This window comes from Apteryx mantelli, chromosome 10 (assembly GCF_036417845.1).
Source record: "Apteryx mantelli isolate bAptMan1 chromosome 10, bAptMan1.hap1, whole genome shotgun sequence".
Lineage (NCBI taxonomy): Eukaryota > Metazoa > Chordata > Aves > Apterygiformes > Apterygidae > Apteryx > Apteryx mantelli.
In genome coordinates, this window is record NC_089987.1 from 2,199,928 (window position 1) to 2,221,088 (window position 21,161).

A 21,161-nucleotide genomic window follows, 5' to 3' on the forward strand; every position below is an offset into this window, starting at 1 on the left:
GCCCCCCCTCCTCTCCCAGCGCCCGCCGCCGCCGCCGCCCGCCGCCATGTTCCGCAGCCTGCTGGTGGCGGCGGCGGCGCAGCGGCCCCAGGCCCCGGGCGGGTCCCCCCGGCCGCCGCCGCCCGCCGGCCCCGCCGCCGAGGCGCTGGAGGCGCAGTTCAGCTGCCCCATCTGCCTGGAGGTCTATCACCGCGCCGTCGGCATCGCGGGCTGCGGCCACACGTGAGGCCGGGCCCGGGGGGGCGGGAGCCGCGACCCCCCCCCCCCTCGCCGCCGGGGCCCTCTACCCCCCCCCCACCCCGTCAGCACCGGGGCCATTCCCGCCTCCCTCCCCTGCGACCCCACCGGTACTGGCACCCTCTCCTGTCCCCCTCCGGGGCCTCGCTGCTGCCGGTACCGGGACCGCTCTCCTCTCTCCCAGTCGGTACCGAGACCCCTCTCCTGCCCCTCAGCCGGTGCCGGGACCGCCCTTCCCATCCCGCACGGTGCTGGGTCTGCCTCCCGCGCCAGTAGCAGGGCTCCCTTCTCATCGCCTTCCTCCAGCCGGTACCGGGACCCCCTTCACGCTCCCCGTTCCTCCGTGGGCACCGGAGGACGTCGGTGGGCTGGATACCTTTCCCCAGCTAGCCTTGGCCCCCCCTTTCGGCCCCCCATCCCTGCTCCCTCCTTGGGGAGTGGGGACCGACTGGCCCTGGGGTCCCTGTCCCCTGCCTGGGGCCCCCATATGCTTCCTCCCCCCACCAGGACCCCTTCTTATCATCCCCCTGCCTGGACCTGGGTCCCCGGCCCCCAAAGCCGGGCTCCCCGCTGTGGGGTGCACCCAAGGGTCCTCCCCGCTCTGCTCACCCCCCGTCTCCCTCCGCAGGAGCCGCCCGCGCCGTGGGCTGGCGCCCTGTTCCTGCTCTGGAGCTGATGGGGAAGCAGGGGGGTGCCCCCCGGAGCCCATGGCGGGGGGATCTTCCCCAAACTCTGCCCGGCTTCAGGCATCCTTTCCCTGGCAGAGTCGCTGGGGTCTTGCCAGGGCGTAAATCCTGCCCAAGCTCTCTGTGTGGGTGTCTGGGTCGCCCAAGGGATCACGCGTTGGCCAAGCTGGGCTGGAGCTGTGCCCTGCTCCTCTGCTCCCCTGGAACGCTGGGAGGAGGTTGCCAAGGCTGGAAAAGGGTCAGGAGAGCTCGCGGTCCTGTCGTGGGGGAGCTGGGGTTTGCCTGTGGCACCCTGGACCTGGGGCTCTGATGCCAGCTGGTGGCTCGGCTGTGGGTAGTTGGCTGGGGACAAGGAGGTGGTAGGTGCTGATGGCAGCTTTGTGACCTTGCTCCAGCTGCTCTTTCTAGACACCTCGAGGAAAACTCTTTAGATGATGCCTCCTCGATTCCCCTTTCACAGCCGATTTCTGAGACAGCTTGGCCTCATGTTGAGGCCATGGCACAGTCTGGCTCTTTCTCAGCTCAGTCTGACTCTTTCTCAGCTCTGACCCATTTGGGATTGAGGGCAACCCTCAGCCACCAGGGTGGTGGAGTGACATCAGGGAGCTGGGACCAGAGGACATCTCTGCAATGACTTTCCCCTTGCAAGCTGTAGCCTTGCACGGCTCCTCTGCCACCGCGTGACGGTGCAGCTCTAAGTGTGTTAGGAGGCCACCTGGGAACCCCCCAAAGGAGAGATCTGCACTGGGAAGGGCTTAGTCATTGCTCATGTGAAGAGTCAGCGCGTGTCAGGCAGGGGTGAGGTGCTGACTGTGTTCCTGTGCCTGGTCCTGGTGCAGCTGTGGAGATTTAGCAGCGTTTCATACCCTGGTTCTGGATGACATGGGTTTGTAAGGGTGATCGGTAGGAAGAGGGGACGAGGATGGTGTGGTTGCCCTACCTGCAGGCCGGGGTTTAGATCTCAGCTGACTTGAAGTATTGGTCTGTGTGACACCCCCGGCGGTTCTCCCAGGCTTCATGAGAGAGATTTCATCTGCAGATGGATATCTGCCACCGTGCTAACGGTGGGCCCCGGATCTCTCTGTGGCTGCGGCTCTGTGTGGATAATGAGGGGGGGAGCAGTATTTCCCACAGGTTCCCAGTCCCTGTGAATGGTGCCCCGACACCTCCCACATGGCCGGGGCTGCTGCGAGTGACAAGGGGATCTTGGCTTGCCGTGACCTTAGCGGTGGCCCGTCGCAGCCGTGGCCCCTTTGGGCAGAGCGCTGCAGAAGTTGTTCACTTTGCGGGGGCCAAGTCTGTTTGCCTCCCTGTGGGACTGCAGAGGCGTCCGGAGACTGCGGGTGAAAGGGTGCTCCCAGGCCACTTCCCGCCGTGTCCGGGAAGGAGGCTTGGTCGCCTGGTGTGGCGTGTGCGTGGAGGAAGGAGGTGGAAGAGGTTCCTGCAGGGTTGTGCTGCCTGGTCCAAGCGGGTCTGAGCCATGTGTCCCCAGTTTGGACTTGCTGGAGCTTGTCCCAAGGGGCAGATTCAGAGCAGCTTCAGCGCTGATGCAGGAATCTGAGCTCTTGCCCCTGTCTGGGGGTGTGGGGTGGGATTTTGGTGGTTTCAACTCAGACCATCGCTTTGCTCGGTCTCAGCAGCGCTCCCCTTTGCAGCGGAGCAAAGGGGAGACGTGAATGCACTAGACCCGTGTGGTTGGAGCCGCTGGGCTCTGGGCACGTTGCTCTGTGCTGGAGAGGCAGCCGGCTCTCTCCTCCCTGCCTGCTGCCAGCCTCGAGGGTGGCTTCCCTGCCTCTCCTCTCCGCTGCTTTGATTTCTCATCTCCGCTCCTGCAGGCATAAGGACCTTGAGAGGAGGTGAGCCAGGCTCTAATTCCATAGCTCACCCACTTGCTTTACTCCTGCGCAGCCTGGATGTTCGGCACTGGTTAATGTTTGGCTCCGTTTAATCTGTGTCCCTCCGCTCGCAGCCCGGGCACACGAGCAGCTCTCGGTGCCTGGCCACGGGTCTCCAGGCAGTGGCTTTATCTGTGCACCGTGGCTCAGTCCCAGACGCGTGTGCAGGTCGCTGTTTGGCGTGTGTGTGGAGGAGTGTTTGAAGGGCATGCGGCTCCTCCAGAGTGGCTCCTTCCCCGCACGGGCACGCGGAAGGACCTGGGGTTTGGGGTGAGCCTGGCATCCTCGTACCCAGTGCCAAGCCGCCTGCTCTGTCCGGTTGCTCCCAATGCTCGTCTTGGAGGTGTTTAGTCCTTGGTGTTGGGGCTGCCCAGTAGGTTTGTCAGCACTGTGGGTCGGTGGGGATGGCTGTAAGAAGCAGCCCAGTATGGGGGAGCAGGGCTTGGCCCAGGGCATCCGGGAGCTGCTGGGATGCTGAGGTCAGTGCCGTGGACGGGGCATGCGTGGCCAGAGGCAGATTGGCACAGCGGGCGTTGAGCCTGTTAGACCCGTGGGAAAGATCCAGGTGGGATGGCTGGTTCCACTCTCTGGTGCAGGCTCTGCTGTTTCCTCCATGGTTAAGGCTCCTCTGAGGGTCCTCAAATCTGTCCTGGATCCCGCTAGGGAGGGCAGCCCAAGGCAAGCAAGATTCCCTGGGAGCGGGTGTGCAGCAGGGCCTATGTCCTGCCCCGGGGCCAGGGTCCTGCTCCCCCCTCTCCTGGGCTGGGACGCCGCTGGATCCTGCCGAGGCGCTTGACGCTGCTCTCCGTGCCCCCAGGTTTTGCGGAGAGTGCCTGCAGCCCTGCCTCCAAGTGCCCTCCCCGCTGTGCCCGCTCTGCCGCATGCCCTTCGACCCCAAGAAGGTGGAGAAGGCCTCCAACGTGGAGAAACAGCTATCGTCCTACAAGGCTCCTTGCAGAGGCTGCAGCAAGAAGGTAAAGCTTGTGAAGGAGCTGCCCTCTCCCAGGTGGGCACAGCTTCGTTTGGATGCTGGTGTGTGCCGGCCACTGGTGTGGCTGCTGACCCTGCAGCCGTGGTGCCAGGGAAAAGGAGGTCACCTGCTGCCCGTAGTTGGGTTTGCAAAGTTCCCTGTTCAGCAGGCCCCCAGGTTACGTCTGCAAGATGTTGTGGCCCTTGTGGGAAGGCTGCTACCACGGGCCAGGCAGGCTTGGCTGCCCGAGGCAAGCAGGGTTGCCCAGATGAAGGTGCTCTCCTAGCTGCGTTTGTCAGCAGACTGGAGCTATTATTAGACAGTGGGGACCTTCAGATGCACGCTGAGGTTTTCCTGCAACACGGGAGAGGCTGAGACAAACCAGCTCTGCCGCTCCTCCTGGAGGTAAGGTTTGAGCTCTTGCTTAAGGTGCTGTGATCCTGAGAGCCGCTGGGGAGCTGAACTGGCAGCAGGGAATAGACACCGCATGGCCCAGCCTGGGGCAATCTGGTCTGGGACAATCCTGGGACTAGCTGTAAAGCTGTGATTCATTTTATGTCTCTACAAGTTAGGCTGATGCCCTTTCTGGCTTCCGTAAACCTTGGGGATTTTCCTGTAACTCCCTGGCTGTGACCCAGAAATGGTCTCATGTGATCGTGTCAGCAGTCTGGGCTTACCACCTGTCAGCCAAGCTGCACAGCGCTGTGTGCTCCCGGTTTCGGAGTGCAAAGGAAAATGGAGCTAACGCTGCAGTAATGCAGCCTGGGTGGCTTTTTGTGTATAACCTTTGGGGGCATGTTGTGCTGAGAGCACGCAACCCCAAATCGCCCTGCTCTGCAGGGGAGAGAGCGTTGGTGCAGCGTTTATGTGCTGGTGGGGGTCAACCTGCATGGACCAATGTTCGCTCTGATGTTGATTGGTCAATGTGTGGCTGAAACTGCTCTACCAAAATGGACCAGAGGCTCCAGTGCTGCATCTGACAGGGGAAGGGGTTCCTGCAGCCTCCGGGAACATGTGTCTTCTCCTTGTTCTCTCTAGGTAACCCTAGCGAAAATGCGGTCTCACGTCTCATCCTGTGCGAAGGTGCAAGAGCAGATGGCCAACTGCCCGAAGTTCGTCCCTGTTGTCCCCACGTCCCAACCCATCCCCAGGTATTGCCATGCATCAGGAAGGGAAACCTGTCCCTGCTTACAAACCTCACAGATGCTCGCATCCATCTTTGTTATAAGCCCTAAAATCCAAGAATATATTTCACTTTCTCATTATCCTGGACTGGTCTCAAGAAGACACATTGGCACCCTTTTCCCTCATGGCATCTGCAGCCCAGGCACAGAGTGACCCATGAGGAAGGACCAACCGAACCAGAGTGGTTCGGCCTGTGACTGGGTGGGAATGGCACACCAATGACCTCACCTCCCAGCAGCTCTTGGAGACTGGGACAGACTGGTCTGGTCTCTGCCTCGGGTGGGTGGGACGAAACAGAACAGGGAGCAGCAAGGGAGGCTGGATTAGTTCAGGAGAAGTTGGTCCAAGCCCTTCCCGGAGGTCTGAGCTCTTCTTGCTTTCCTTAGCAATATTCCCAATCGCTCAACATTCGTGTGTCCGTACTGTGGGGCCCGGAACTTGGACCAGCAGGAGCTAGTCAAGCACTGCATGGAGAACCACCGCAACGACCCCAACAAAGTGGTGAGCGAAGCCGGCCTGCTGGGCTGGGACAGTTCTGTGTGGGGTAACCCGTGGAAATCCAAATATATCTTAACCGATGCTGCATTTAAGGCTGCCTGCGCACAGAGCTGCTGCTGCACATAAAGTGCCGCTATGTTTCTAGGTCATTTAATTTGTTTTGAATCTCTTTGACAAGAGGTAGGGAGCTGCCTCCGTTAGCTTTGTCAGGCTCTCTGGAATGAGTCATCTCCGTCCCCCTGCGCCTGCCAACCCGTGGGGTGCTGGGTTTGCTCTCCCCTAGCTCTACTGAGTCAGCCTGGCTGTGGGTGACTGAGGTGAGGAACTTGCAGCTCTGGCACTGTCTCAGAGGTGCTTGTGCACACAGGTGTAACTTGTCACCAGGCTAAAAGCAGCCTGGGCCACATACCCAGAGTTTTTGTGCTCTGAGGGATGTGCCAAGGCAAGAGGGAATAAGGGACGAACCCCCTGCTTAGTGCAGCCTGCTGCAGGACACATGCTGTCATGAAGGGGAACCGCTGCTCACCTCCACCTTGCATCGCAGCTGCGCCAGCCCCCAGGATACACCCCTCTGTGGGAGACGGAGGCCTCCTGGGGGCAGGCAGGGGGGTCTGTGCCCACGAGTCACGGTTCCCCTATCCCTGCCTGCTGCAGGTGTGCCCAGTCTGCTCAGCCATGCCCTGGGGGGACCCGAGCTACAAGAGCGCCAACTTCCTGCAGCACCTCCTCCACAGGCACAAGTTCTCCTACGACACCTTTGTGGTGAGTACGGCCACGAGCCGAAGCCGAATCATCTTCCCTGTGTCCCCTGCTGAGTGGTTGGGAGATGAAACCAGCCCTTGCCCTTGCATACCAGGACCAGGTCAGATTGTTGTCCATCCCTGCAGGAGAGGAAGGGGACAGTTGCTCCTTCGGGCTTTGCAGGATACACGCAGCACACGTTAGCCCCACTTCAGAGAGCTCGTCGGTGTGAGGCTGGGCTCCCCAGCCTGCCCTGCAGAGGTGTTTGAGCTGGTCCTCAACAAACACGTACCCAGGAAAAAGCCACTGAAAAAGGAGAAGAGAAATGCTACCACACTCGCGAAGATGTGTCACCTCTTCCACGTGCTCCATTAAACTCTTCCCACGAAAAACCCGCTTCACTTGGGGAGACATGAGACTGCTTCCCCCATGGGCCTGTTTCACCCCTGCTCACTGCTGGGTCTAAGAGCAGAGGTGACGTTACCAGATTCGACCCAAGCAGGCGAGGGACTGTAGGCACAGACAGAATACTCAAATGTGTGTTGCTCCTGGGACCTCACAGCCCCATTTGCCAGAGGTAATGGGGAGCTGCACTGTTTGCAGCCTGGTGGGAGGCTCGGGAGCAGGAAGGCTCCTTCCCTTGCCTGTTCCCACTGCTTTGAGGAGGCTCTGTGGTCAGTGCTGGCTCTTCTGACTGGCCACTCTCTGTTTTCAGGACTATAATATCGACGAGGAGGCAGCGTTGCAGGCTGCCTTGGCACTGTCGCTCTCCGAGAACTGAAGGTGACTGCGGAGCATCGGTTCGGACCCCTCCCCTCACACCCCTTCTCCTCTTGCACACTCAGCCTTCCTGCTGAGGAGGTACGGAGCTCCTTGGCCCCTTGGCACCCCCAGAGGCCCACCACCTCTCTTCCAACTTCTCTCTGGGCTGATCCCACCTCGTTTAAGAAGGTGGAGTCTCTTTAGCGTCACACTGGACCGGTGAGTGAGCAGAGACGTCCGCTGTTGGGAGGAGAGAGGTGTCTGTGCCGAAGGACTGGGATTGTTCCTCGGTTGGGCGTTTCATATCCATATACGGAGTATATACCTGTATCCGGATTTATTTATTATTAGATGCTTTTTGGCACCATTTGTCTTCATGCTCTTTGTTGCAATTTAATAGGTATGTAAAACTATGATGCATTTTATGCAAAAATGCCCTAGTTTTAAACTGGAATCATCCATATCCTTTTAAAAAAGGAAGAAAACAGCATGGAGCATTTTTTAAATCCCATAAGGCTATTTCTGGAGATGTTGGTCTGTCCTGTCCCCCACGCAGTGGGCAAGAGCTGCCTTGTTTTCCTGCTACTGCACAGGCAAGGCCAAAAGCAGACTGGGCTAAGTCCCGAAGCGAGACTGTTGCCCTCGTGTGCACTGTGACGCCAGAGGGTTTGGAGGAGTCTGCAGGGAGCCATGGACTGTCCTGGCATCCGGCGTTCAGTGAAACTCTCACCTTTCTCATTTTGTACTAGCTCTTGTGATACTAGGAGTTCTTGCATTTTTCTACATTAATCGGTGTGATACCTTTTCCACGTTTTATAGAGCAGGAACAGAAGCTGTTACTCTTCACACTGCAATATCTGTGACTGGGGACAAGAGTATTTTTATGGAACATTATTAAGAAAGTATATTTTTTAAAAAAAAACAAATGAACATGCTGTGGATTTGCAGTCGGGTGGGAGGGAGATGCTGGACCCTGGACCTGTGGGTGGGACCCTGCCTGGGCAAAGGGAAGTGCATGGGTTTCCTGTTTCCTTATTTCTGGGCCGTTCTGTTCCTTCGTTAGTTTGTTTCTCTGTAAGTGGGTGATGTTGCAGGAGAGGCCAGGTCAGAGCAGCACCTCGTGGGCAGAGCTTGTTGGCTGGAGGAGCGGATCAGAAACGCAGGCCATAGGGTCCCTTTGGGGAAGAGAACTGTACAGTAAGGTACGAGCAGTGTGCCGAGTGGCTCGCGGGGCTGCCTTGTTTGGGGGGAAAAGCAGCCCTGTTTGTGTTCTCCAAGAGCTGGTCTGCTGGCTGCCATCTCTGGGCCATTAACCCTCTCCAGTGCGCGTGGCCAGGCTCTGCGTGTTCTTGCCAGGTGGGATGGCTAGAGCAGCTCTTGCTCAGCTGGCTTTTAGCAGTGCTCTGTGCTGTAAATGCAGGCCTAATGTTGATGGATGGTTTTCCCTCCTCTGCCTGAAGTTTGATCTCTCAAATGCTTGTAATTAAACGATGAGCTATGATGTTTGAGCGTGGAGCCAAGAGCAGGGGATCCAGCCCGCAGTGCTGGGCTTGTGAAAACTCTGCCAGGAATTGCCCAGGTTTGATTTTCCTCCACCAGGGACAGTTGGGAACCCACAGAAACCTGCAGCACTCCTGTAACTTCTCGGCAAAAGAGATCTAGCATGGCACCAGAAGAAGGATTTCACTGTGAGACTTCATATGCCAGACTCCTAACACAGCAAGCAGCGTTAACATCTCTGTAGGCAGAGCTGCTCCATGGTGGGAACAGGTGCCTGGTGCTGCCTGTGGCTGTGGGCAGGACCCGCGATAGGTGGTGGGTGTAATCCAGAGTGGCAGTTTCTGTCTGCAATTGTGCAACCGACCAAGCAGGCGGGTTAGTTGCAGCCAGCTGACAGGCAGCGCAGAGCGGGCTGGGTTGTGTCCAGGTGATGGGTGTGTGGGAGGGACATCTGCCTGTGGTGGTCTTTGTGCTAGAATCCCAACCCTAATGCAGAGCATCTTGTCCCCCAAAAACACAGCATGGCATCTGCTTCCCCCAGGATTCTCTGGGAATGAGGCGCATCTGGGCAGATGCTGATTCGAGAGATGCTCCATGACCTCCCTGTGGCCAAACGTGCGGTAGAAAGCACCTGCGAAGCAAATGCTGTGTCTCCACGCTGCCCTCACGTGATGTGGTGCCCCGGCCCTAGGTAGAAGGGACAGCTCTCTTCCACTCGCTCTCAAGCTCCTGCTCTTGCGATGCAGTGGGCTGGCCACGGCGTTTTGCCCCTGCACTAGTCCGGGTTGCATTGCAGGACTTATGGAAGAGGCCGTGCCCTTCCCCACACCCGGCCCCTTCTGTCCTTCGCACCCTGGCTGTGCTGCAGCCTGCCCAGGCCAGCTGACCCATCGCACGTGGTCCCCTTGCTCTCGGTACGTGCTGCTGCTTGTGTCCGCTCCACTCAGCTGGGAGCGGGTGGCACGGAGATCTCCTTTGCCAGCCACTGGGCCAGCTGCTGCTGTCCTCAGCACGATGGAGCAGTCCCCATGTGCAGCAAAAATCACTTCCTGTCTAAAGAGACGTCACTGGAGCCGTGTGCTGGGGCCCTGCCGTCCTCTGGGGTCACACTAACAACGGGATCAGCACAAGCCTCACAGTGAATTAACCGCAGCGAGGTGATGAGGCATGAAGTCTGCAGACCTGCTAATTCAGCACTAAACTTGCAGCTGAGTCGATGTCTCATTCTCACAGGGGTTTGCAGAGAGGGGGTGGGAGAGCGGGCAGCGGGGCAGCAGCCCCTCGCCGTGCGCTGCCGGGGTGCTGCGGGACGTGGGCCAGGTGGCACAGCTCCACTCGAGAGCAGACCTAGAAGTTGCACTGGTTTGCGTAGAGGTCAGGATTGACCTCCTCTTCCCACCAGCTCTGCTTCTGCTCTGGGATTAACCAAGGGACCTGTAAAGGTCAGAACTAACTGGGCACCTGTGCCAGAGCCTGCGCAGTATGCCTGGTCCCTTGGCAGTGCCAGTTCGGTTGATGCTATAGCGAAGAGCAGAAGTGGAGTGTCTCCTGGGCTGCTGGGTGACAAGTGTCTCTGGTGTCAGATCTGTGACGTCGGTGCAGTTAGCAGGCACAGAGTGCCGTCACGGGGAAAGCCTGCTCCGCTCGCCTGCTTTGCGCCGCCCCGAGTGGGGCTCAGCTACTTCTCCTACCAGCCCAGACACGCTTTGCCCTGCCCCGCTCTGTGCATCGCCTGGCACGTCCCCGCAGGCAGGGAGCTGGGGACATGCTGAGCTGCCTCAGGGGAGGGGACCCAGGAGCTGGCTGCATCCCGCCGTGCAGGTCCCTGCAGGGGGAGCAGCAGCCGCGCACATCGGGGAAGCTGCGATTGATCCGAGGTGCCCGAAGGAGCCTGGCCGGGCTGAGCCTGCAGACCCGGGGTGACGCGTGTAGGTGTCTAGTGCTGCCTGGGCCTGCTCAGCCACGGTTGCTGCTGCTGCTGGGGCCTCACAGGGCGGTGGGTCCCAGCAGGATCCCAGAGGCACAGGGTGCCGGAGCCCTGCGGATGTGTTAAGGTGCCTGGGGGGTCGCTCGCCGGGGGTCGAGACTGGGAAACCCTCTGTGAAAGGTGCTGCAGGCAGGGGAAATGGTGCGGGCTAGAGGTGAACAGCTCCTCCGTAGTCCTCGGGCAGCTGTTTGCTTGTGTGAGCTGCCCTGGCGGACGAGGCTCTGCCTGGCCAGAGCTGTCGGGGTAGAAGGGCCCTTGGTTTAACGTCTTGGCCGTTGGGGTTTGGTTTTGTCCGACCGCATCTGTAGTCCTGCAGCACAGGGGGTCTAAGGGTTTGGATTGTCCCCGGAGGATGCTGGGTTCGGTGTCGTGTGGTCCTTGCAGGGCTTGTGCGTGGGTTTGACTGTTCCCCTGCTGAGCCTGTCTTAACCAGGATGGGGAGATTTTGGTGTCTTCGGTGGTCTGTTCGTTCTGGATATCTCCTGTGCCCTGCTGAATCTGTGCCGCTAGCACACGATTCAAGCAGGAGAAGGGGGTGCATGGGCTGTTCCCTGTAGCCTGGGAAGCAGGCGGGTGGGCTGCCTCCCAGCCTGGAAAGCAAACCTCTCCAGGGCCCGTCGGTATGAGAATGGCCTCTCAAAGGATCAGGTCCCACCTCTGAAAATGCTGGAGCTCGTTGGTGGGGCTGCGGGCTATCTAAGCGCCTTTGCTGTGGGGTCAGGCTCTGTGCAGCAGCGATGTGGAGGTGTTTGACCCCATGTGCATGCTGACCTGCAGTGATGCGACTAAAAAACGGTACTGAAACCCCTTGTTGTGTCTGCCCTGGCAGGAGACGTGCTCATGGTGGGTTACTGCAGCGCAGCTGATGCCTGGTGCCTCGAGTGTGCCGGGGGCTTGGCTGCTGAGCTGTCCCCGCAGCCCTGCGCGTCGCTGCTTGGAGAAGCACCCTTTCACGGTTTATCCAAGAGACCTGTTTCCCTCCAGCTCCACTTTAGCAATACTGTCTTTTTTTTACCTTGATCTAAATAGTATTGAGTGTTTTGCAGGGCTGTGAGCTCCCCTGTGCCGCTGGCAGCCCTACAAGGAGCCTGCGGAGCCGGACAGGCCCCCTCGCACCGTCCGGTCCCCTAGCAGAAGGCTCAACAGACACAGGCCACACGGAAAGGGCTGGAGCTGCTCCACTCCCATCCCTCGAGCAGGGTTTAGCGTGAAGGGATGGCATCTTCCCTTACCAGGACTGCATCCTCAGCAAACTGAGAGCCCCCTTGCCCTGCTCGGGGCTTTCCCTGATTCCCTGGGGGACAGTGAGCAGCGGGATCTCTTCCACCGCGGTCTCCTGGGGGGGACCCCAGCTGTGCGTGTGGGAGCTGAACCTGTCTACCCGCCTCAGGCAGTCCGAGGCAGCGCTGTTAACGTCTGCGTTTCCTTCCTTCCTCCTTCCTGCCCCGGCAATATGAGAGCAGGGGCAGCAACGGCTGCTTTCGTAAAGCACTTTAAGGCCCAGGCTGCGACGCTGCGGGCACACGCTGCGCTCTGCAGGTAGCTCCCTCTCGTCTCTCGCCTCCTCTTTGCAAGGGGTCTGGGTACGGCCGTGCTCGGCAGGCTGTGGTGCCGGCTGGGCTGTGCCCGTGGCTCTGGGCGCAGGGAGGCTCCCGCCGTGCCGGTGGCCATGCTGTTCAGTGTGTTACTTGTGACTTTTTTCATAACAACTGGAACTTTTAAAGAGACATACTGTTTTTTGAAGAAGAAAAAGAAAACAAAAATCAATGACGTATTTGTAGCAAACCATTTTTCTCAATAAAGGCAGTTTCATCCACGGGCGATCTCGGTGTGAAGCGTCTCCCCCGTGGGGTACGGGTGCCCGCGAGCCACGAGCGGGGCTTTGCCGCTACCCTGCCTGCTGCCCGTGTTTCAACCTCAGCCCTGTGAAGCGGGCGGCAGGGCAGGACGTGATCTGTCTTGCGCCGAGGCCTGGCTCAGGAGCACCGTGCTGGGAACCCTGCAGGACCGGGAGACCGGGTGATCGGCAAGCAGGGAAGCGGAGGCAGTGGGGACGCGCGGCTCCCGCGTTGTTCGCGGCCTTGCCTGGGTCGTGGCCGCAGGTGTCCAACCTGTCGCTGCACGAAGGGGAGCGCTCGGCTCCGGCAGGCAGGTTGCGGGAGGGAGGTGCGTTCCCCACCGCATCGGTTATCTCGGTTGCTCCCTTCTCAAACAGAGGACTCATCTTTACAGCTTCGTCCCCTGATTCATTAACTCCTGCCGATAATGGACCCATGGAGGGTTTGGCAATGCCGTTTCATCACCAGGGCCCTCCTCCCTCCTGGGTTTTCGGTGCCCTCCCTGCCATTGACTCCCCGACAATGCTCGGCCTGCCCTTATCTCCTGGAGGCTTATCTCCGGCTTATCCCTGTCTCGGTGGCACTGGGTCCCCTCCCTTGTGGCGGCGTTGCCAAAGCTGGAGTGTGCCGCTGTGTTACTGGGGGGATCCTCCTGGGAGCCTGCGTGGCGAGTGTCCCGGGGTCGGCCCCACGACCCCAGCAGGGCTCAGGCTTCGGCGCTTTGCCCCTTGGCAGCGTGCGCTGCTGCCTGCGGCTGTGCCCCCCTCGCTGGCACCCCAGTCCTGGGCGTGCAGGGCAGGACGCGGGGAGGTCCCTGTCCCCGTCCCTGCAGCCACAGGTCCTTGGCATTGCATGCCATTCCCAAAGCCCCTCTGGGGGAGCACGTTGGGTGTTTCTCCCCCAGGTGTTGCAGGGAGACGTCCCGGCTCTGCGAGGCTGTTGGGGTTCCCCAAGGACCCAGCACACCCTGGGCACAGCCGGACACGGGTCCCAGCTGGGCGAAGGAGCTGGGGTGGGCTGAGCAGGACTGGCCTCGCACCAGCCCCGGGCTACAGGGCTGGGAGCAGCCACTGGTGACCCCTCGGAGCGAGACTGGATTTCACCCCCATAGCTCTGCTCGGGCTAGACGTCTTGCCGCTAATCCCGGGGCTGGGAGAGACCCCTCCGGCGATTCCTGAGGACCTTCCAGCTGGCCGCAGACGGAGCCCGACGGCAGTGCCGTTCCCTGCTGAGGGTGAGCTTGGGGTACGAGCCAGGCTGCGTACAGGTGGTGGACGTGTCGCTGGGCTCAACCCAGCTGCACAGAGGTCTGCACAGAGCAGGCAGCACCTCGGAGAGGCGGCTCGGGGGCAAACAGCCCTTCGGCACCCTGCAATGCTCCCCGTGGCTCCGTGCCAAAGCCCGGAGTTCATCCGGCACCTGAGGCTGAGCCCTTTTGTGTGGCATCGTTCCTGCACTCCTCTCCCACCCCCGAGCCGGGGCAGCGAGGAGGTTTTTAGCCTAGCTCGGATGGAGGCAGCCCCTCTCCTACCCCGTACCGCGAGGGCTTGCGGGAGTCTGGCCCCGCGCTGCCGTGCCTCTGCGAGCGGAGCCCGGAGCCCCCGCGCGCTTCGCGGGGAGCCGGGGGTGCCGCCGGCCGTCTCCCCCCGTACCCGCAGGCCGGGACCACGCGGGAGGCGCCAACCGGAGCGCCGCTCCTGTCCGAGCACACGTTGCCCCCCGCTATCGCCCGGGGGGGGGGCTGTAAAAGGCTCGGGGACACAATGGCCGGGGCTGATAACATTGAGGAGCGCCCTTATCAGCTCCCCGGCCCCCGCCCGGCGAGAGCAGGCTCTCCGCGGGGCCCGGAGCGCGTCGCGGCGGGGCCCGAGGGCTGCACGGCCGCGGAGCCCCGCCGGCACCCGGGACGCGAGCCAGCCCCGCCGGGCAGGGGGGTGGCCCCGGGGCGGGGGGGGCACGGCAGAGGGGCTGGGGGGCGGCTGGGCCGGGGGACAGGGCTGTCCCCGCCGCCGGCCCTTGCACCTGCAGCGGGGCGTGCCGGCGGCCAAGGCCAGCCCTCGGGCCGCGGTTGGCCCGGGGGCTGCCCCGGGGGCTGCCCATGCTAATGAGCCCGGGGCCTTAGGGCACCTGCTGGGCGTCCCAGCGGCGCGGGGACAAGGCGCTCGCCTGCCGGCCCCTGCCTGGCCTGGCCCTGCCTCGTCCGGCCGTGCCTCGTCCGGCCGTGCCGCCCGCTCCGCCGCTCCTGTCCCGGCTGCCCCGGGCTGCCTGCACCTGCCTGGGCTCCCTGCTCTGCCTGCCCTGCCTGCCCCTGCCTTGTCCATCTGTCCTGCCTGGTCTCCCTGCCCTGCCTCCCCTGCCCTTGCCTCGTCTCCCTGCCCTGCCCGGTCTCCCTGCCCCTGCCCAGTCTCCCTGCCCTGCTTGGTCTCCCTGCCTCTGCCTCCCCTGCCTGGTCTCCCTGCCTCTGCCTCCCCTGCCCGGTCTCCCTGACTTGCCTGGTCTCCCTGCCCTGACTCCCCCACCCGGTCTCCCCACCGGTCCAGCCATGCCCCGCTCCTTCCTGGTGAAGAAGCCCTCCAGCACTCGCATCCCCAACTACGGCCAGCTCGACACGCGTGCTCACGGTAAGGTTCTGCCTGCCTCCCACCCCCCCCCCGGCCACCCCAGTCCCCCCCCCCGGCTCCCCCTGGGGACGGGGCGCCCCAGCAGGGCTCGGGAGGACAGACCTCCCCCCCGGCCCAGGGCGAATCTGGGTGCTGGAGGGGTGGTTTCACCCAGGGCTGGGTGCGTGGGACCCCGTGAACATCCCCCACATGGGGGGGTCTTGCTGCGAGCCCGCGGTGCTGGAGGCTGCAGCAGCCCCCGTGGGCGTCCCGGCACCGGGGCTGCCGGGTGCATGGGCATGGCCAGACCCCGGCGTGCCGGCAGCTGGCGTGAGCGGGGCTCCAGCGGGCACCGCGGGTTTCTGTGCCTTCCACGTTCCCATTTTTGGGGCTGGTTTTGCTCTTTTTTGTGGGGGCCTGGAGCGGTTGGGGGGGGGGGCCACCACCGGGCATGATACGGGGCAGCAGTGTGCAGCCGGGCCTCGGCCGCGAGGGCTGACGTCCTCCGTCCCTCCCGCAGAGATGGACGGCGCGTGCGACTCGTGCTGGGGGCTGCTGGTCCCCGTGCTCCGGCCGCCCGCCGGCGCCCCCGCCGCCACCGCCACCTGCGATGCCGCCCGGCCCCGGGACCGCGGCTCCCTCTTCGCCCGCTTCTCCCTGCCGCTGCCCGCCGACGGCAAGGGCTCCGCCGGCGCCGGCCCGGGGACGCCGCTGAAGGACAACCAGAACGTGAACCTGCCCCGGCGGCGGGGCGGCTGCGGCGGGGCGGCCGAGGCGCTGGGGCGGCTGCCTTGCCCCAAGCCCTGCCGCCCCTTGCCGGGGCCGGGGTGCCGCCGGCAGCCGCCCCGCGACCCGCAGAGCCGGCGGGGTTTCAGCTGCAAGTACTGCGAGAAGGCGTACGGCAGCCTGGGCGCCCTCAAGATGCACATCCGCACCCACACGCTGCCCTGCGTCTGCAAGCTCTGCGGCAAAGCCTTCTCCCGGCCCTGGCTGCTCCAGGGCCACATCCGCACCCACACAGGTAGGGCTGCGCCCGCCGGCGCCCGCGCCTCCACGGTCGGCGGTGGCTCTGCCTTTTGGGGCCGAGCGATGCAAAAGCGCGATCTTCGGGGCTCGACGTCGCTCCTTCTCCAGGAGGGACCTGCCTGGGCTGGGCGCAGCCTGGGGTCCCGTGCCGGGTCTGGGCTGGGCCCAAGGGCAGCGCTGGAGACCCTGGAGGGCTTCCCTACCTTCTACCCCGGGCCGCGGCATGCCCCCGTGCCTCAGTTTCCCCTCTGTAATTAGGCCATGGAGGCCAAGCAGTGCTTGTAAAGTGCCTCAGATGCGTAAAGCCCTGCCAGCGCAGGCGTCCCAGCTCTCCTAGCGAGGTGCCCCCACATCCCTCCGGAGCGAGGACAAGGTGCCCAGGGGCAGGTGCACCCCGAGAGTGGCCGGGGGTGCCTGGAGGGGGGGGCAGCGATGCACGGCCGCGATGCAGGGACGGCCACCGAACCTCGGCGTCGGGGCGGCGCCCCTGGCCGCTGCCTCCGCTTCTGGGCACTGCAGCACCGGGACGGTGCCACCGCGTTTCGGGGACTGCTGGGAAGCGCCCGGGTGTCTGGGGGGGGGGGGGGTTACGAGGAAGATGATGAGAGTGGTGTGCAGCCGGTGCCGAAGGGCAGCCGGGGGGGGGCTGCAGAGGGGTATTGGGGCATGGGGTGACGGGGGTCTCTGGGGGGCATCCTCCACGTGCCAGGGGGCCGCCAGCCCAGCCGGGCACTCAGGGTGCCGAGGGCGCTCGGGGTGCAGAGCCACCCCTGACGGCGTTCCCCGGGGGGGGGGTCCCGCAGGAGAGAAGCCCTACGCCTGCCCCCACTGCAGCCGGGCCTTCGCCGACCGCTCCAACCTGCGCGCCCACCTCCAGACCCACTCCGACGTCAAGAAGTACCAGTGCCGCGCCTGCTCCAAGACCTTCTCCCGCATGTCGCTGCTGGCCCGGCACGAGGACGGGGGGTGCTGCGCCGCGTCCTGAGCCCCCGCCGCGCGCAGCCGCCGCATGCCTCCCCGAGAGGGGCAGCCAGCCCCGCGCCGTGCCCCGGGCAGGGCCGCCGGAGCAGCTGAGCAGGGGCCCCGCAGGGCCGAGCCGGCCGCCGGAGCCCCGGGATTGCCTCCCTGCCGGCCCCCGAGCCGGCCGCGGCACCGGCTTCGCTGCGGACCTTCGCGCCGCGCCGGGCTGCAGGACGCCGCGTCCCAGCCCCTTCCCGCCGGCGCTGCCGGCTGCGAGGCCGCCGGCGCTGCCACGGTTTCCGAGACGTTTAATTGCAGAAATAATTAAAAGCGGAGCCAAACGCTGCAGGTCTGAGCCGAGAGATTGTCCCTTACTGCCCGGTGCTGGGGCTGTCCCCGGGCTGAGCCCTCCGTGCCCTGCCAGCCCCGAGTGGCTAAGCCGGCGCTTGACGGCTTGCCCAGCTCGTGGCTGCTGGGGGTCTGGGTGCTTTGCCGGGTTTGGAGAGATGGTCCAGCTTGGCCATGGGCAGCTGGGACGGCCAAGGACTGTGCCCGGTGCTGGCACCAGCCCCCGTCCCCCCGCCGGACCCTCCTGCCCGGTTTTCGGCGGGAAGAGGGGTGCCAGCCCCGGTGCTGCCGCGGGCCCTAAAAATAGGAGCAGGGATATTGGGTTTTGCTGAGCGCGGGATGTAACCCGAGCGGCCGGGGCTCGTGAGCGGCTCGGCCCCGGCTCCGCTGCCTCCCCTCCCTCCCCTCCGTCCCCGTGGCCGCGGGCTGCCCTGGGTTTCCCCGCCGCGCTGGCGGGGAGGCACCAGTGCCGCTTTGGGGCTGCAGGGAGGTGCAGGCAGCGCGCGCCGGGCCGGGCATCCCCTCGCCGGCCGCCCCGGACCCTCCCGCAGGGGCTTTGCATGCTCTTGGGGCTGCACTGGGGTGTGCAGAGAGCCCGAAATGTCCTGGGGGTCTCGGTGCTGGAGGGGGACAGGACATGCTGCAGGCTTGTCCCCCTCCTCGCACCGTGCATCGTAGGCGTGGGGATGGGAGCAGGTCGGCCGTGGGGCCAGAGAGGCGCTGAGGACCCCGGCAGCGTCCCCGAGCATCCCATCCCATCCCATCCCATCCCTCCCCGCTGCCGGGCTGCTGGCAGGCTCGGGACTGCGGCCGAGCTCCCGGAGCCGGCACCGGCCGGGAGCCCCGCGGGAGGGTGCCGCGGCCCGGCTAAGTATAGCCCCCGTGGGAGGGGGGCGGCCGCGGCGGGGACAGCCCCGGCCGCATTGCTGTCACCTCCACCAGAAAGTCACCGGGAGCGCGGTGCTAATATTGACGTGGGGGCAGCGCTGGGGCTTATCGGCCGGGTATAAATAGCGGCGGACGCCTGGAGGAAGCTATATATTGCGCACGCTGAGCTATTTGCAGCTCTGCCGGGCTAAATCCGGCCTCGCACCTGTCCCGGCTGGCCGGGGGGGAAAGAATCCGCAGCACCAAAATAACCTGCATGTTTTCCCCTCGCTTCCCGCCCATGGAAAAAGCTTATAAATATCCTGGGGGCATGGATGGGATGGGATGGGATGGGATGGGATGGGCTTGGCTGGGCTGGGATGTGACAGGACAGGATGGGACGGGATGGAATGGAATGGATTGGAATGGAATGGGATGGGATGGGACAGGACAGGATGGGGGAGGATGAGATGGGACGGGATAGGAGGGGATGGGATGGGATGGGATGGGGCAGGATGAGATAGGATGGGATGGACAGAATGGGCTGGGCTGGGCTGGGCTGGGACAGGACGGGATGGGATGGAATGGAATGGGATGGGACAGGACAGGATGGGATGGACAGAACGGGCTGGGCTGGGACAGGACAGGATGGGACAGGACAAGATGGGGCGGGACGGGATGGAATGGGATGGGACGGGACGGGATAAGACGGGGCAGGGCACCCATCCCCTGCGGTGAGCGCCGCTGCCCCGCGTGCAGCCCGTGTCCCCGGTGCCCACGGAGGTTCCCGCGCCCACCGGCCGCGGTGCCCCCGCAGCTATTTTCAGCCAGCCGGGCGTGATATATTTGACGCCGGGGGCCAGGCGTGCGCGTGCCCCCCCCCGAGCACGGAGATCTGCGGAATATTTTCCACTGCGAGTGACCGGTGCATAAAAATACCCCGGGGGCGCGTGCCCTCCCCGGCTGGCGGCCCTGCCGGGGGTGCGGGGTGTCCCCGGCCGGGGAAGCCCCGGAGTGGGAGCACTGGGCAGCAGGAGCAGTGAGGGCGTTGGGGATACTGGGACCGTTGGGTACTGGGGGCACTGGGAGCACTGGGGGAACCGGGTAGTGTGAGCACTGGGGGAACTGGGGGCACCCCGGGCACTGGGAGCACTGGGGGAACTCGGGGCGCACTGGGCAGTCTGAGCACTGGGGGTACTGGGGGCACTGGGAGCACTGGGGCCGGCTCACGCCCCCTTCCCTCCTCCCCCCCCCTCCCATTTCTCTATGGTGTCATGGCGGGCAGGAGCGGCGCATGCGCAGTGCTGCGCTCCAGGCACCAACATGGCGCCGCGCGCCCCGCAGCCTCGTTCCCCCTCCCCTCCCCGCTGCGCCCGGCCCAAAACCCTCCGGGGGGCAAACCGGGGCGGCCCTGGCGTTCCGGGTGGGTGGGTGGGTGGAGGGCGTGGCCAGCGCCGTGGTCCGATCGAGGCTATTGGGCGCCCGGGGCCGGCCGCGGTGGCGCCAGCCAATGGGGTGGCGGCAGCTCGCTACAGTGTTGCGCGGCGCGGACACGTGGGTGGGCCGGGAGCCGGGAGCGGGGCTGGCCGGGTGCTGCCCCGACGGCGCGGGGTGCTGGGGCCGTCCGGGGGCCGGGTCCTGTTTAGGGGGCTGGATCCTCTTTTGGGGGCCGAGTCCTGCCCGGGGGCCGGTTCCCGTTTGGGACCAAGCTGAGTGCTTGCCCGGGGGCCGGGAGCCAGCCCGCGTCGCGGCTGCCTGGGGCTCGGATCCTGCCCGGGAGCTGCGTGCGTGGCCGGGGCGCCACCATGTCCGAGGACAAGACTCTCACCATGGTCACCTGCACGGCCCCTGCCAACATGGCTGTCATCAAGTACTGTGAGTACCCGAGCAGCAGCCTGCGGGGCCCTGGGCACGGCGGGGCTCGGCCCCTGGGGCGGGCACGGGGGGCTGCACCTCCCTGTGGGGCGATGCGCAAGCAGCGGCGGGTTGTGTCACCCCAGAAGGGCCCCCAGGGCTGTGACTCTGCAGGGTTTCCCCCTCCCCTAAATCCTTGGGAGCCCCCCCCCCCCCGGGCTGGGACCCCTGAGGACTGGAGGGGGGCGAGTATGGCAGGAGCAAAGCCCTCTGCGCCGGGCTGCCGTCGTGCCCCCCTGCAGCGGGGTCTGGCCAACCCCAAAGACGCCAGCTTGCACCAGCCTTCGCGCTGGCAGGAGCTGTGCCAGCCCTGTGCCGGAGCCGGATCAGCCTGGAGCGGGAGGGTGTGAGCAGGGCGTGCTGATGCGGAGAGCCGGGGCCCGGCCGCCTGCGCGACACCCCCGCGCCAGCTCCACCTGCACCTCTCTTCCAGGGGGCAAGCGGGACAGCGACCTGATCCTGCCCATCAACTCCTCGCTGAGCGTGACGCTGCACCAGGACCAGGTTGGCGCGGGGCCGGGGGGGCCGGGGCCTGGCACAGAGCAGGGATTGCGCATCGTGGGCTGAAGCTGGGTGCAGGAGTTCACGTGGGAGCAGGGATTAAAACAGGACCGTTTTTATTCCCGGGGACAGTCAGTCCCTGGAAAACGGTGCACCCTCCGTGCGGGTGCTCAGCTCCCTTGTCTCCCGGCCAGCTGAAGACCACCACCACCGCTGCCATCAGCAGGGACTTCAAGGAGGACCGGCTGTGGCTGAACGGGGAGGAGGCTGACGTGGGGCACCCCCGGCTGCAGTCCTGCCTGCGGGAAGGTGAGTCCCCATCCCCTGCCTCAGTTTCCCCGGGGGAAGGGGGCAGCCCCTGCCCCGTCAGCAGCCTGGGAGGGAGGAGCGGTGGTGCCCAGCCGCGGCCGCACGCCAGCCTGCCTCCCGTCTCTCCCCATTCCCACTGCCTAAACCCCCCCGCTGGCTTCCGTCCCCTCGCAGTGCGGCGCCTGGCCCGGAAGCGCCGCGGCGGCGGCGACGAGGACGCGGCCCCGCTTGGCCTGGCCTACAAGGTCCACATCGCCACGGAGAACAACTTCCCCACGGCGGCCGGCCTGGCGTCGTCGGCAGCCGGCTACGCCTGCCTGGGTGAGCGGGCGCCCGC

General features: G+C 64.4%; 3 protein-coding genes across 4 annotated transcripts in view; all 3 read left to right on the forward strand.

Moving 5' to 3' along the window:
- Window positions 1-46: 46 nt before the first annotated feature.
- RNF166 (ring finger protein 166) lies at window positions 47-10,314 on the forward strand. Its single transcript, XM_067302366.1, has 6 exons — window positions 47-222; window positions 3,636-3,792; window positions 4,827-4,939; window positions 5,360-5,474; window positions 6,126-6,233; window positions 6,928-10,314. The coding sequence occupies exons 1-6, from the start codon at window positions 47-49 to the stop codon at window positions 6,991-6,993; spliced, it is 735 nt and encodes a 244-aa protein (XP_067158467.1). The 3' UTR covers window positions 6,994-10,314.
- A 4,136-nt stretch (window positions 10,315-14,450) lies between these two features.
- Window positions 14,451-17,196, forward strand: SNAI3 (snail family transcriptional repressor 3). The gene is made up of 3 exons (XM_067302865.1): window positions 14,451-14,920; window positions 15,420-15,920; window positions 16,729-17,196. The coding sequence occupies exons 1-3, from the start codon at window positions 14,842-14,844 to the stop codon at window positions 16,908-16,910; spliced, it is 762 nt and encodes a 253-aa protein (XP_067158966.1). The 5' UTR covers window positions 14,451-14,841; the 3' UTR covers window positions 16,911-17,196.
- A 2,460-nt stretch (window positions 17,197-19,656) lies between these two features.
- The window catches only part of MVD (mevalonate diphosphate decarboxylase), a 67,084-nt gene continuing 65,579 nt past the window's right edge, over window positions 19,657-21,161 (forward strand). The window contains exons 1-4 of one of the 2 annotated variants that reach the window (XM_067302376.1): window positions 19,657-19,975; window positions 20,448-20,518; window positions 20,710-20,824; window positions 20,999-21,145. In XM_067302376.1, the coding sequence (XP_067158477.1) occupies window positions 19,906-19,975; window positions 20,448-20,518; window positions 20,710-20,824; window positions 20,999-21,145 (403 nt within the window). In that variant the 5' untranslated portion in view covers window positions 19,657-19,905. The remainder of the gene's footprint in view (window positions 19,976-20,447; window positions 20,519-20,709; window positions 20,825-20,998; window positions 21,146-21,161) is intronic. The other variant, XM_067302375.1, reaches the window with a different exon arrangement.